This window comes from Phoca vitulina, unplaced genomic scaffold (assembly GCF_004348235.1).
Source record: "Phoca vitulina isolate PV1807 unplaced genomic scaffold, GSC_HSeal_1.0 scaffold295, whole genome shotgun sequence".
Lineage (NCBI taxonomy): Eukaryota > Metazoa > Chordata > Mammalia > Carnivora > Phocidae > Phoca > Phoca vitulina.
In genome coordinates this window covers 1-15,451 of record NW_022589982.1, presented here as the reverse complement: position 1 = coordinate 15,451, position 15,451 = coordinate 1, and the positions used below count along the sequence as shown (strand labels likewise).

The window sequence follows — 15,451 nt, the reverse complement described above, 5'->3', positions numbered from 1 at the left end:
TCCACGCCATCCCTTTTCCTGCCACCGCCCCCACCACTGGCGTCTTAACTGGGGTCGTACCGTGGAGGAAATCATGTCACTATGTGGACAGGAGCCTCTCGCAACTCATGGCCTGGACACTCAGCTGACACCTCTCCACATCTGCTCGGCACCCTCCCCCCACCTGCTGCCTTCCAGGCAGAGGCGGGCAGTGTCTATGTCGGAGCCCCCAGCCACGTGCCGCTCAGAGCACCACGTGCACAGGTACGTGCGCAAATAAAGGAGGAAACGTCCCAAGTAATTTTGCAACTTTACTGTAACACTGATACCAAAAACATGAAAACACGACAAAAGCGCACAACAAAAGCACACAACAAAAGCAGGAAGGGCAAAGAAGAGAGCTTCATCTTGCATGCCATCTTGGATGGGCAGGTAGAAGCTGCCTAGAGTGCTGTGTGAAGGAGGGATCTGAGGAGGCACTCCGGCTTGGTGAGGGACGGCCGCGGTTCATCAGCGTTGTCTGTAACACAAGACACAAAAGCAGAACTATCAGTAGACATGAGACGGGGGGGGGGGGGGGGGGGGGGACACGAAGAAACAAACAAGTGTCTCTCACAACTCCTTGTTCCCCCACTGCACCACCCAGGCCTGCCCCCGACTTGACTTCTCACAGCCCCTTCCCACCCCCTCCCTCGGAGTTTCAGGTGTCCACTGCAAATCTCACTGGATCCAGGAGAAGAAGTTGGCACTCGTTCTGGCGGCATTTCGGGTCCGGATGGTGGAGCTGGTGCTGGGCCCATCTAGAATGCTGGTGCTGGCCCCACCGTTGGTGCCACTGCTGACGCCAGCTCTCCACGTGGCCCTCCGGTTGGCACGGTTGCTATTCAGAATGTACTGATGGTATCTGGCCCAGAAAGCGAAGGGGATCCTGGCCCAGGCGTCGCCAAAATCTCCATCCTCATCCCAGGTCAGGAGCTCCACCTGTATGTCATCCCAGCTCCAGCGTCCAATCAGAGCTTCATCCCCGATGTTCATCTGGGCTCTCATCTGGGCCCTGGCATGTTCCTCAGCCATATCCACATCCATCGTCTTGAAAGCATCATCCACAGCCTCCAAGAAATGAGCCTTCCACTCCCGGGGGTCTCGGTTCTGATTCTGCAGTGGGGTAACAGACACCATGCGCACAGCTACCCCACGTTCGCTGAGCACCTGCTTCCTGCCGTACACCCTCCCGCGGGCTGGGCGTGGTCACGAGGCAAGTCGAGGCCACTGGAATCCGACTCTCCTATGACTCCGTGCCAGCCCCGGGGCCTCACCCCATCCCTCACACTTACTGCACCTGTGAACTGGGGTAAGTGACCTACTTAGGAACCTGTCCGGATGCTCACTGGACCAACAGCCTGAGGGGGAGGCCGTAGCCAAGAAACAGAGAGGGTATGGCAAGCACCAAACTCACACCCCACTGCCTGGCCCCAAACAGAGGCTCCCCTGTTACCTGGGCGATGAATCTCAGCACCCTCATCTTGCTGGTCTCGTGGCGGGCTCGCAGGCCCCAGAGGAATTCATACTCGGGTGGGCTGCTATTGGGGATCTTCTTGTATTCCAGGTACCTCAGTGCAAGAGGAAGAGAAACGTTTGCTTCCAGCCAGGCAGACCTGTCGTCGCACCAAGGGCTCCCGGGTAGGCCCTTCCCAGCCCCGATACTGCAGCCCAGCTCCTGCGGGAGGACTGTCCCGGCCCTCCGGCCCTCCGGCCCATGCCTCACTCCCACGCTCACTCCCAGGGTTTCTGCCTCCAGGACTGAGGCCTACAAAGCCTCAGGCCGCTGGTCCTGCCCAGAAGAAGCCACGTGGAGGTGCGGGGTGGGACACGTGTCGGGTATCTGTTCGTAGGAAGGCCACAAGTTTCACGCCCCTTGTCACAATGAACCCAGATCCCCCTTGGATTGTGGTGTAAACCCAGGAGCCATTGCTTCAGGCCCCCTGCTATGAGCACACTCCATCGCAGGCTCCCGTCCACCGCCTGGCAGAACCCTGGGACAGTCCGCCAAGAAGCGGATCGGAAAGGGGAGAACAGCGGCACACTCCGTGCGTACTCCCCACTTTGCGTGTGCGCGCATGCGCGTGTCTGGGCCAGTCTGTTGTGCCTGTGTGAGCGCACGCGTGTGTTCTCCGAGGACCGAGGACAGGCTGGGCCTGACCGGAAAGTTAGGAGGGCTGAGCTCCGGGACCAAATGGGCCCCTTACCAGCCGGGGCCGTACTCAAGACTTCTACTCTCTGAGCCCCAGGTTCCCGGGATGTAAAGCGGGAGACATTCTCCAGCCGCCTACAGGGCAGGTACCAAATGGCACGGTGGTTCCAATACACCCTGCGCCGTGTCCTCTGCCGACTTCGACTCCCTTTCCCCAAGGCTGCGCTGGAATTCTACTCCCCGCCAACACTCACGTACCCCGCCCACCCCCACACCAGAGACACCTATCCCTCTGGCTCTAAGATCTGGCATCGGGAATGGCTTGCTCAGCCACATCAGCCCACGAGGAGTGCACGAGTGTGAGACGAAGTTAACTTGGCCACTACTTACTTCTGCTTCACGAAGTCCTCCGTAATGAGCTTCCTCAGATCTCCAAGGAATGGGTGCCTCACCCTGAGGGCCAGGAAAGGAATCCATGACTACACGCAGGGGCAGTGCCCGGAGGTGGGCAGGAGCACTCCCTAGCAGGATGGACAGCTTCCCAGACTGTGTGTGTGGGGGGGGGGGGAGGGGGCATCCCCATGGAGGCCTGGGGTGGCAGCAGGGGCCACAGGGCCACATGTCAGGGATGCCCTAGGCAAGGGTGTGATCGGAACCCCTAATTCTGATGGGTTCTCTTGGGTCCCATCTGGGGACAGAGAGGGGACATGGAGCAGAGAGGGGCTGAGAGTTCAGGATCATTTCCCCATGCACCCCGGTGGGACCCTCTGCGCTCTACCCAGGCCAGGAGGTCCACTCCCCTGCACTAGGCCCCCAGGCTAATCCCACCCCGGGGCCACCGGTGCCCAAGGACAACACCGAGGGGCGGGAGCCGAGAGCCCAATCATACCCAGGGCGCAGTCCCATCTTGCGTAGTGCCTCCCAGAGGACAGCTGTGAGGGGAGAAGAGCCACAAGAATTTAGCACACGAAGCTGGGACTGTGGGCAACCCCCCAGCTGCGGGTCCAGCCACTCACCCTCGCTGGCACGGTTGCCATTCATGAAAATGACTCCCAGAATCACCAAGAGGAGGCTCAGCCTGGGAGTGTCCTTGGTCCTGAAGGTGTAGGAAGAGGGATCCTGTCCAGCAGCCATTTGCCCGAGGGACTAGGGCTGGCTCACCCAACTAGCTCTTCCCGGATGGCTGGGCTACCGGGCGGTTCTTCCCACTCTACATCTGGCTTGCTCTCTCATCCAGACCATTCATTCCTCTGTCTGGGACTGAATCGCTTCACGCCTCAAATGTGGATGCGAACACTCCCTCCCAGAGTTCCGGCCAGGATGGGGTCAGACGGGGAGCCACCACTTGGCAACAGTGTGTCCGGAGGCACATCCAGACCTTCCCTGCCCTTTGAGCGTCGGGAGTTACACTGGATGGGAAGCTTCCTTCCCCCAGGATCACTCTGCCAAGCCCAGGCCAGGCGCGTAGCAGGAGGAGGCAGGCAACAAGGAGCCTGCTTTCCTAGGAAGATGGGGCGGGGAGGTGGCAGTGGGGGAAGGGGGGGTGGACGTGGGGGTCCTGAGAGCAGCAAGGCTTCACCCCAGGCCACTTCCCCTTTCATCCCCTAATCACTGGGCACCACTACCTGTGGGTGGGAGCCGTTGCCAGGCACCAAAGCCCTGTTTTCCCGTTTCTCTGAGGGGACGGGGAGGGGGAGGCACCAGTGAGGAAGGCCACAACCCTCCTGCCCTTTCTTACTTTCCCAGGAGGCGAGCTGAGGAATCCCGTGTGCACACGAGAATGTACAGGTGTTCTTCCTTGTCAATTTCCTTCAGATGGATCCCAAACTTCTACGTGGGGGAGGAGACAACATGAGAGCAGGAACCCACACTGCCTGTCCTGCAGGCAGTCCCTCAGTTCCCCGTTAGAACTTTCCCTCAGCAGGGACGCCGAAGTTATGGGGAAGGCTCGAGAAGAGAGGCTGCAGAGGGACTGCCCTGTGGGAGCTCTGGCACTGGCCAAAGCAGTAGGACCCACTTCAGGAGACCAGGGACACTGAAGGAATCTGAGGGAGAGGAACCCTCCGGGGAAGCAAGTACGCAGTGGATGCTCCCAGGAGGAGAAGCTAGGGAAGCCTTCCCAGAGCAGGTAGTACCGAAAGGGGGCCTCAAGGGGCTGCAGGGCTCAAGGCTTCCCTGCAGCTCTTGTACCACAGTGAGCTGCCCGGGCACTTGCCCACCTTCTCCAGAGTGTATGTTGCTCGTTCAATGATCTCAGGGAAATGTTCGTCGTATTCCCGGATGACGTCCTTCATCATGTCTGCAAGAGGCGAGAGGTGGAGAGAGCACCTGGGCTGAGCAGGGGCCAAAGAGCTGCAGCAGCCCCTCGGTCAGCCCTGCTGAGGGGAGCACCGTCGGGACCCCCCCCACCCCCCCCACCCATACTGTGCAAATGGAGCGATCAGCTGGGCGTGCTCGGTGGAGACATCTGATGCCGGACGGGACAGTGGAAGGGCAGAGCTCGGGGAGGGGGCCCAGGTTGCCCACCTGAGCGCTTGATGGGGATCTTCTTGTAGTCCTTAATCATCAGATATTTCACCAACTTATTCGCCTGGAGAAGGAGGAGCACACAGGGAGATCAAGGCATGGGTGACCTCCAAGAACTGGCCCACAGGAGAGGAGAGGAGAGGAGGGAGATGGGGGGAAAGGCAGGTTTCTTACCCTCTCTTGCAGAAGGGTCACGTTGCGCGGTGGCAAGCACAGTACGTGTCTTGAGGGTACCTGGGACCTCAGGGCCATTGGGGGCCGGGGAGCCACCTGAGCCCGCACCATCAATGGGGGCTGCGATGCTCTCCAGGTCGGTGGGACCGCAGGAGGCTCTCTCTCCTCCTCGCTGCTCTCATATTCGTCATCCAGGTGCTTGGACTATAGCGTGAGAGAGAGGAGAGACCCAGGGCTACCAGGCTGGCCGAGCAAAAGTGCCCTGCACACATCTTAACCAGAGCAGGTACTTGGAAATCAAGTAGTACAAACAGCAGATGACGTGTGCTGAGTGCTTACTACGTGCCCGGCACTGAGCCAACCTCTTCTCCCTCCAGGCTTGAGGACAGAGGCTTCGTGCAGTCAGAGCACGCTACCGCACTGTGTTGGACAAACACGCACAAGCTGAGACAAGGGGGGAGAGGGGAAGGGAGCGGAGGGGGCAGAGGAGAGGACTGAGCAGAGAACGGAGGGGAGCAAGGGGGGCTGGAGATAGCAGGGAGGTCTCACCTTCTTGGTCCTCTTGCCTCCCATCCTGACCCAGGGCTCAGCACTGTGCTGAGCGGTGGCAGCTGCACCCTCGGGCTCAGGGATGCTCGGGACCATCTTGGCCTTGGTGGCAGGGGCTGCCACAACATTCTGAGGCTCCACCCACCGAGTCTTGGCCAGAGCCTTTCCGGACTTGGTGGTCTTGGGCCGGGTGGCTGCCCCCTCCCTGGCAGGTGCTGCCGGGGGCACCCCCGAGGAGGCGGCACTGGGGCCCTCTGGGGCAGCCTCCTGGGCTGGGGCGGGTCTCTTGGGGCGTGGGAAGGCCATGCCACTGACACCTGCCGGCTGGGTGAAATCAAAGACATCGTTCTGACCCAGGAAGGCTGTCTTGGGCCGGGTGGCATCCATCTCACTAGCACAGGGAGCCTGAGCGAAAGCACGGGCGGTACTGGGGCCCTCGGTAGCGGCCTCCTGCGCCTGGGAGGCCGTCTGGGGCTGTGTGGACGTTGCCGGAGCCCCCGGGGCGGCCACCTCACTGTTGACTAGCATCTGGGAGACGTGCGGAGCAGCTCGGGTTGTCTCAGGGGCGGCTGCCTGAGCCTGGGCCGCACAGGTCACGGGCTGGGTATCTTCTCCTGCAGCCGGGTCTGCGGCCACCGGGCGCTGAGCGACCACCTGATTATAGGTGGCACGGGCGGCGGCGGCGGCGGCCCTAGCAGCACGGTTGGAGGCGGCCGCGCGGGCTACGTTGGCGGCACGGGCGGCAGCCTCATTGGCAAGTGTTTCTGGATCCAGCTGAAATGCCTCCATCAGGGTCCTAGCCAGCATAGGGTTTTCCAGTTCCCAAGGCTCATTCTGTAAGGCCAGAGAGAAGGGTAGGGGAAGGCAGACAGCTCTCCGTGCTCCCAGCATGCTTCCCTGTGCTGGCCAGCCTCCTCCCTGCAGCCAGCTCCCACCACCCCCCAGACCTTCCCAAGCCCCCTTTCTCGGAGCAGGAGAGGGAAGGCTGGGGAAGCTGGGCAGTCCTTCCCCACTCAACCCTCCCTTTCATCCACCGCCCCACCCCCCTCCCCAGCAGCTTGGGCGGGGGGAGGGGGAGAAGGCCCAGGGCCAGCAGGTGGCCCACCAGGGTCCTCACCGATAAGATGCGAAGGCCTGGACCCAAGCTCCCAAAGGCTCTGAGGATACGGATGTCAAAGCTGGTGAGGGTGCCGTAGCCTCCAAAAGCACCGAATTCTTCATAGTCGTTTCCTTCAACCATCTCCTCCTCCCCGACTTCATCACTACCCTCGTCCATGTCTTCAACGTTGTAGGTTTCCGATTCCATGCGGTAGCTTCCCTCAGCCATGCTGGGGGTCCCAAGGAGAAGAGAGCTCAGCCTGGGAGGGAGGGTGAGGCCTCTTCAGGGGGAGGGGGCGGGATCCAGTGGGATCTCTCTGGAGGTGGGGGGGGCGGCAATCATCAGGTTACTAGGCAGTACGAGGCGGTGGAGGGGGCGGGGGGAACACCGGGGGGAGGGGGTATCAGTTGGGTTAGATTCTGTCAGAGAATCTAACAGAGCTCTAGGAGAGGGAGAGAGGTGGTCGGAGGAGACCCCGCACTTAAGGGGGAGTTTAGGATGGGCAGGCTCCCCATCTCAGCGGCTAGATTTGAATAGGGGGTGGACTGGCGGGCTTGGGTCTGAGGAGTCCCACAGGGGATGTGCACTGAGACAGGGAGAAACAAAGGGCTTTGATTTAACGATGAAAGGGGAGCAGATGACATGAGAGGGCTTAGACAACAGGAGCCCCGGAAAGCTTATGCGAAACTGAATCCAGAGACCCTCTGGCTAGGTCCGGGCGGGGGAGTTCAGCTGATTCAGGTCTGGGTTGGGCTCATACAGGAGGAGCTCCAGGGGTGGGGCGGTGGGGGCTCGGACTAGGTGAGGCATGGATTGGAGCGCTAGAGGTCTCAACCCCCAGGATGGCAACTCCAAGAAGGGGGCAACGGGGTCAGCTGGTTGGGACTGATCTAGGAGTGGTTGGGGGTGGGGGTAGGGCCTCCGCTCTAAGGAAGCTCAGCAGGGAGCACACGGGTCTGCTAAAGGGGTTCGGATCGCGGGCTCCGGTATCAGTAGGGCTCGGATCAGAGAGCCCTGCGTCTCCTGGCGGGAGAGGGCGGCGGGGGGGTGGGGGTGGGGGTGGGGGAGGGTCCTACCTAGACCGTGGGTCTAATAGGGCTCGGGTTCTGAGTGCCTGGGCTTTGTTCAGATCCGGGTGTGGGGGTGGGGAGGGCGCAGCGTGCCGGGTTCCACTCGCCCTCTCCCGGTCCGGTCTGAGGCTGGGTCCTTACCTTCCCTGGGGCTCCAATGGCGTCCGTCCTCAGCACCAGGAACCCCGCAGCCGCGCCCTCGCCTACTGCTGCCAGCACAGCAGCTCCGACCACCCCGCCCCTTTTCTCCGCGCACCCCCCCGCGGCTGGGCAGCCTGCGCATGCGCGGACCCCTCCAGCCCGCCCGCTTTCCCAACAAAAGCCCTCTCCACCAGGTCCCCAGTGCGCATGCGATTCCGCGAGTGGGTGGGCGGGGTGGGGGGCTTTTTCTCCTTCCCGCCAGATACCCCTCACCCCTCCTCTGACCCGAGGCGCGCGCACTCACAGCCTGTGGTGCACTTGGACCACCCAATCATCTACCCTCGATCCCCGCACTTTTGCACAAATGCTTCTCTTCCCTGCCCTCCCCGTTCCCGCTAAGCTCCTCCAGTGTGGTCTGGAATACACTATGCCTGGCTTCCCCAGCATGACCCCTAGGTCACAAACACAGAGGTCTCTAGCTGGGTGTCTAACTGTATGTAACAAGGGGAATGGAAATGGCCAGAGGATGCCACTTGCCTTTGTGTTCCCCAGCACCATCCATCTCTAAGGCCCCCAGACACAATGGGAACATCTGCTTCCCCAGCTACTCTTTATGCAGCTTGGGCATCACAGCACTATCTGCGCTGGGGCTGGTCTTCCTCTCACGGCAGCCCTGGGAGGTGGATGTCAGCATGCCCATTTTACAGATCAGAAAACTGAAGCACAGACACACCGCATGAATAGACAAGGCCACAGAACCAGTCAACAGAAAATGCAATATGTGGTCCTGAATCTTCCTGACTCCAAACCCCATGTCCCAGTAGTGCTGGCCTGGGGACTGAGGCAGGCTCCCCTCTCCAGTTTGAGCGACAGATCCACTCCCCCCCCCGCACCCCCCCACACACACACCTCTCCTGCCCTGCCAACACCTGTCCCAAACAAGCAAAGTTTGTGCTGTCTGAGACCTAAGCTCAAGCTCTGCATCCAGGACACAGGTAGAGACCCCCCCCCCCCCGTCTCCACCCCTTGCCTACTCTAGGTGGGTCCATCCAGCTGGGGGAATTGCTCCTTAGGGTCCACTCCCTGCCCCAACTGTCAGGCCTCTTCGCTGTGAGTGGCACGAACACGCTGCCCCTGAGGCCTTCCTGGTGCCCGCTGGAGCAGCCAGGACAATCAGGCACTTGTGTGTCTGAGCCATGGCAAGCCCCGATTCAGAGTAAATGTTTGCCCGGGTTCCTTCCAGGGCAGGGGCCTGGGGCAGCTGTGGTCTTGTGGAAAGAAGCTGGGCTGGTCTTCAGAATTCCAGGGATGGAGTTATGGGCCAGTCTGTTGCTAGCTGTGTGAGCCTGCTCAGGTCACTGGACATCTCTGAGCCTGGTTTCTCAATATGCGAAATGGGAAGCGCAGGAAGCACTTACCCAACCCAACACATGCTGCTATGCTTCCAGAATGACTGGAGGAACTGCTTTGGAGGGAGAAGATGCTATGTTTCCAACTCAAATCGAACCTGTGCTTTTTACAAAATCCATGGTGGACTTTTATATTTGTTTTTAATGTCAGCCTCTCCGGGACGCCTGTGCATGAATGGAAGCTATTGCTAGGACCACAGCTTTTACTCTCCAGTGACCAATGTCAATTCTGGCTGGTTGGATGGCTTTCCTCAGCTGTTGCATAGCAACCTCCGCTGTCAGCAGCCTGTGTCTCTTCAGCCCTTTCTGTGTAACACGTTTCTGTGGGAGGTGACCAGACCCTAGAAATGAAAGCCTTGACAAACTGCTCAGTGCTAATAGAAAATACTAGGTTCCCATCTCAAACTGAACCTGTGCTTTTTACAAAAACCATAGTGGACTCTTATATTCGTTTCGTTTGTTTGCTTTATTATTTAAAAATTTTTTTCCTTTCTTCCGCCTTTTTAAAATTGAGATATAATTGACATATAACCTTATGTTAGTTTCAGGTGTACAACATAATGATTCAAATTTTTTATATATTGCGAGGTGACCACCACAGTAAGTCTAGTTAACATCCATCACCATACATAGCTATGTCTTTTTTCTTATGATGTGGGCTTTAGTTACGTTTGTTTTTATATCAGCCTCTCTCTCTCTCAATGCTATATAACTATTTATGCTAATAACTCCAAAATCTACAGCCCCAGTTTGAACTTCAACTTTGAGATCCAAATCCATATATTCATTCTCCTACATGACATCTCCGCTTGGATGTCTCGAGGGCTCTTCATAGTGAGTCTGTCTAGAACCAGTCCCTTGGTAAACCTAGTCCTCCCACACACACACACTCCCTGTCTCTCTTGTCTTTAAAATTCCCATCTTCACCATCTCAATAAGTGGCACCATTATCCTCACAACTACTCACTGCAGAAAATGGAAGTCCGCTACCACCACTCCCCCTTGCTCATACACTGCACCCTGATGGGAAACCTGCGCAGCTCTCCGGAACTACCTCTCCGTGTGGCTCTCCTCTCCCTTACTTCCAGCAAATTCTAGTCACGTTGGCCTCTCGGAATTCTCAACTCTGTCTCCTTCGCTCAGGTTCTCCACTGGGCTCTGTTTGTGTTCAATCTCTCCCGTGCTGTAGCCTGCAAACTCTATCCAGGCAAGAAGTTGGGGGAGTTGGGCAATCTGAGGGCTCACCATGTTAGTTTCCCTTCCCTCAGGGATCACTGTCCTGTGTTGTTGCCTGTGGTGCCATGAGGTAAAGCTTTATAATTGTTTTGGTTTACCAGATATTTCGGTGGGAGAGTAAATCGGGTTCCTGTAAATCCATCATGGCTAGAGGCATGATGGTATAAAATTTTTTTTAAATCTGAGTTTTTTTCACTGAGCCATATGGTTTTAAGATGTGTTTGCTTTGCTATGCATGCACTGAAGATCTACCAAAGTGACTATGCACAGATATTGCATGGTGTGTATTCATGACATTCTTCCAATCTGCTCCCCCTCACTCCTAAGAAAGTGGGAAACCAGAAAAAATACAGAACCATTCAGGACCAGAGGTAAGAATTACAGAGAACTTCTCATCAGAAACAATGCAAGTTATAAGAAAGTGGCATACCATCTTTATAATAGTGAAATAATTAATAACTATCAACTCAGAATTTTGTACTCAATGCATATCTTTCTAAAGTGAAGTTGGGGGGCGCCTGGGTGGCTCAGTCGGTTGAGCTTCTGCCTTCAGCTCAGGTCGCCATCCCAAGGGTCCTGGGATCGAGCCCTTCCCCGCGTTGGGCTCCCTGCTCAGCGGGGAGTCTGCTTCTCCCTCTGCCCCTCCCCCTGCTCATGCTCTTGTGCTCTCGCTCTCTCTCTCTCTCAAATAAATAAATAAAATCTTTTAAAGAAAAGTGAAGTTGAATTAAAAGTTTTTTCATACTTACCAGAGTTGAAATAATTCATCATCACTGGGTACGCACTACAAGAAATATTAAAGGATGCCTTTCAGGTACAAGAAAAATGGCAGTACATGTAAATATGTTCTTTAGAAATGAATAATCAATACTAGAGATGCTAAATATGATGATATTAATAGAATATTTACTTTTTATTTTTAAAAAAATTCCTTATGAATTAATTAAGAGTGTAAACAGAAATTCATAACAATGCATTGTGGAGTATAAATTATGTGGAATTATTAATTTCTTGAACAATAATAGCACAGGGACTGGGGGGAATAGAAGTATATTGTTGTAAGATTCTAATTCTACATGTGAAGTAGTACAATATTACTTGACGGTAGACTGTGGCAAGTTAAAGAAGCGTCAAATATAAACCCAAATATACCTATCCAAAAAATTATGGCTAATAAGCCTACGCGGGAGATAAATGGTATCATGAAATGCTCACTTTATTATTCATTCATTCACTCATTCATTCATTCATTCATCCATCCTGAGAGAGAGAGCATATGTGGGAAGGGGGAGGGGCAGAGAGAGAGGGAGAGAGAGAATCTTAAGCAGGCTCCACACTCAGCATGGAGCCTCACACAGGGCTGGATCTCATGACCCTGAGATCATGACCCGAGCCGAAATCAAGAGTCGGATGCTTAACGGACTGAACCACCCAAGCATCCCCTCACTTAATTTAAAATAAGTCCTAAAATGGGGAAAAAATAAGACAATAGATGAGCAAGTAGAAAACAGGTAGCACGATAGCTTTAAATCCAACCATATCGATAACAGTATTAAATACAAATGGTCTAATTCACCAATTAAAATGTAGAGATTGACAATTTGGAGTCCTTTTTCTTAAATAGACTTTATTTTTTAGAGCACTTTTAAGTTCATAGCAAAATTGAGCAGAAAGTACAGAGCCATCCCATAAACCTCTTGCCCAAAACGGACACAGCCTCCCCCACTACCAACCTCCTGCACCAGACTGGCATACTTCTTACAATCAATGAATCTATATCGACACATCATTATCACCCAAAGTCCACAATTTGCATCAGTGTTTACTGTTGGTTTTGTGCATTCTATAGGTTTGGACAAATATATAATGACACGTATCCACCATTAAAATATCACACAGAATTGTTTCACTGCCCACCCCCCCCAATCCTCTGTGCCCAACATACAAACTCCTCTCTCTCTCTCCTGACCACAGGTGACTGCTGATTTTTTTTCTTGGTACTGTTTCCATAGTTTTGCCTTTTCCGGAACGTCATATAGTTGGAATCATGCAGTATGTAGCCGTTTCAGATAGGCTTCTTTCGGCGAGTCGTATGCATTTAAGTAAGGTTCCTACATGTCTTTTCACGGCTTGATAGCTCATTTCTTTTTCATGCTGAATACTATTCCATTGCCTGGATGTGTCACAGTTTATTTATTCATTCACCTACTGAAGGACATCTTGGTTGTTTCCAAGTTTTAGCAATTATGAATGAAGCTGCTATAAACATACATGTGAGATTTTTGTGTGGACATACATTTTCAGCTCATTTGGGTAAATACCAAAGAACGATCCACATAGCTGGATTGTATGGTCAGGGTAGTTTTAGTTTTGTAAGAAACTGTCAAACTGTCTTCCAAAGTGGTTGTACAATTTTGCATTCCCACCAGCAGTGAAGGAGAATTCCTGTTGCTCCACATCCCCGCCAGCATTTGGTATTGCCACTGTTCTGGATTGGGGCCATTTTCATAGGTGTGCAGGGGCATCTCACTGTCTTAGTTTTCATTTTCCCAATGACATATGGCATGGATTTTATTTTATTTTTTTAAAGGTTTTATTTATTTGAGAGAGAGAGCGGGAGGGCACGCACAAGCAGGCAGAGGGGCAGAGGGAGAGGAAGAAACGGACTCACTGCTGAACAGGGAGCCTGATGCGGGACCTGATCCCAGGACCCTGGGATCACCACCCGAGCCGAAGGCAGACGCTTAACCGACTGAGCCACCCAGGAGCCCCTATGACATGGATTTTAAAAATAAGATCCAGCTATATGCTGTGTACACGAATCCCACTTTAAATATAAAGGTACATAGAGGTTAAAAGTAAAAGGATGGGAAAAGATAGATCATGCTAGCAGTAAAAAAACAAGTTGTGATGGATATATTAATATCAGACAAAGCAGATTCCAGAACAAAATATATTACCAGGGATAGAGAGGATCTTATGTAAGAGGATCTTTTATATTGATAATCGGCTAAAACGGCCAATTCATCAAGTGGGCGTAAAAATTCTAAATGTTTATACACCCTATAAACAGAGTTTGGAAATACATGAAAGAGAGAAAAATTCACAATTAGGGTCAGAGATTTTAAGTCTTTCCTCTCAACAATTGAACAATTGACAAAAAAAAAAAAAATCAGTAAGTGTATAGACTGAAAAACACTATCACCCAAATTAATCTAATTAACATCTTAGAACTCTCCCCCCAACAACAAAAAACACACACTATTTTCATATGTACCTGAAAATTGACCAAGATAGACAATATATTCCGGGCCACAAATAAGTCTTACCAAATTTGACAGGATTAGCATCACCCAAAGGATTTTCCTAGAGGACACTGGGATTAAATTAGAAGTAGATAACATAAATGTATCTGTAATATTTCAAAAATACTTGGAAAGTATGTAATACATTCTTCAGTAACAGATGGGTGAAAGAGGAAATCAAAAAGAAATTTAGAAAGTAATTTGAACTGAATGAAAATTAAAGTACAACTTACTAAAATTAGTAGGCTGCATCTAAAGCAGTCATTAGAAACAAATTTATAGAACAAAAATGCCTATATATAAAAACAGGAATTCAAACCAATGGCCTTAACTTCAGTACTTAGAAACAAAAATGCAGAAACAATGAAGACCAAAATAGCAGAAGAAAGGAAATAAGGGAAAGTGAAGAAGTCACTGAACTAGACAATAGAGAAAATAAAAGACTTTAAATCTGATCTTTAAGAATATCAATACACTTGGGGTGCCTGGGTAGCTCAGTCAGTTAAGCATCTGCCTTTGGCCCAGGTCATGATCCTGGGAGTCCCGGGATAGAGCCCCAGCCCGGTGGGGGGGCTCCCTGCTCAGCAGGGAATCTGTTTCTCCCTCTCCCTCTGCTCCTTCTGCTCCTGTTTCTCCCTCTCCCTCTGCTCCCCCTGCTCCTTCTCTCTCTCTCTCTCTCTCAAATAAATAAATAAAATCTTAAAAAAAGGTATCAATACAATTGATAAGCCGTTATCTAGAATGATCAGGGGAATAAAAGATAGAAGACACGAGTTACCAATGTCAGGGATGCGAGAATTGTCATCAAGGATCTTTCATTAAAAGTTTATAAGTGCATATTATCCATAACTTTATTGTAATCAATGGAATTTTATATAACAAAAATAAGTAATCAAGACAACGAAATTTAAAATACCATTTGCAATAGCAAAAATACCATTTACAATAGCCTAAAATTATGAATTGTTTAGGTATAGGTCTGACAAAACACGTGCAACATTTTACCTGAAAACATTAAAATATTGCTGAAAACAATTAAAGAAGACCTAAATAAATGCAGAGATATACTATGTTCATGACATCACGAACCAGATATTGTTAAAGAGTTAATTCTCTGTAAATTCATCAATAGACTCAGCACAATCTCCGTTAAGAATCCCATCAGGGTTTTGGTAGGAATTGACAAACGGATTCTAAAATTTATAAGGAAATGAGGAACACCTAGAAGAGCTAAAACAATTTTGGAAAAGAAAAATCAATTTGAAAGATTTATACTGTCAGATTTCAACATTTTTTTTTTTTTTAAGGTGATCTGGATTAAGGAGTGCACTTGTTGTGATGAGCACCGGGAGTTGTATGGAAGTGTTGAAACCCTATATTGTACACCTGCAACAAATACTGCCCTGTATTTTACCTAACTGGAATTTAAATAAAAACTTAAAAAAGAAAAATACCAACACTTACTATGAAGTTTGCTGTCGACATGAAGATCGACAATAGAACAATGGAGCATGATAGTGATTCCAGATACAAATACACACAAGTATATAGTCATTGCTTTTTCAAAAAGGTGCCAAGGATATTCAATGGGGAAAAAATAATCTTTTCAAATCATGGTGGTGGAAAAAATGAAATAGCCATATGGGAAAAAAAAGAAAAAAGAAAAAAGAAAAGAAAAGAAAGAAAGAGAGAGAGAGAGAGAAAGAAAGAAGAAAAGAAAGAAAGAAGAAAGAAAGAAAGAAAGAAAGAAAGAAAGAAAGAAAGAAAGAAAG

The 15,451-nt window shown here is 51.8% G+C and overlaps 1 protein-coding gene and 1 non-coding gene across 3 annotated transcripts; both read right to left on the bottom strand.

Annotated features, from left to right (window-relative positions):
* Positions 1-272: 272 nt before the first annotated feature.
* Positions 273-7,838, bottom strand: LOC116629128 (melanoma-associated antigen D4). Of its 2 annotated transcripts, none has more exons than XM_032399426.1 (13): positions 7,730-7,838; positions 6,537-6,777; positions 5,420-6,253; positions 4,871-5,074; positions 4,697-4,760; positions 4,390-4,469; positions 3,909-4,000; positions 3,187-3,266; positions 3,060-3,102; positions 2,561-2,623; positions 1,475-1,589; positions 704-1,134; positions 273-499 (listed from the first exon to the last, which is right to left on the bottom strand). In XM_032399426.1, exons 2-13 carry the CDS (start codon positions 6,744-6,746, stop codon positions 490-492), a joined length of 2,226 nt encoding a protein of 741 aa, XP_032255317.1. In that variant the 5' UTR covers positions 6,747-6,777; positions 7,730-7,838; the 3' UTR covers positions 273-489. The 2 variants fall into 2 exon arrangements, with proteins under 2 accessions (XP_032255317.1, XP_032255315.1); XM_032399424.1 differs by having other exon boundaries at positions 6,537-6,747.
* LOC116629129 lies at positions 1,849-1,979 on the bottom strand. Its single transcript, XR_004298701.1, has one exon. It is a non-coding gene; the product is annotated as a small nucleolar RNA SNORA11 (small nucleolar RNA).
* Positions 7,839-15,451: the final 7,613 nt, after the last annotated feature.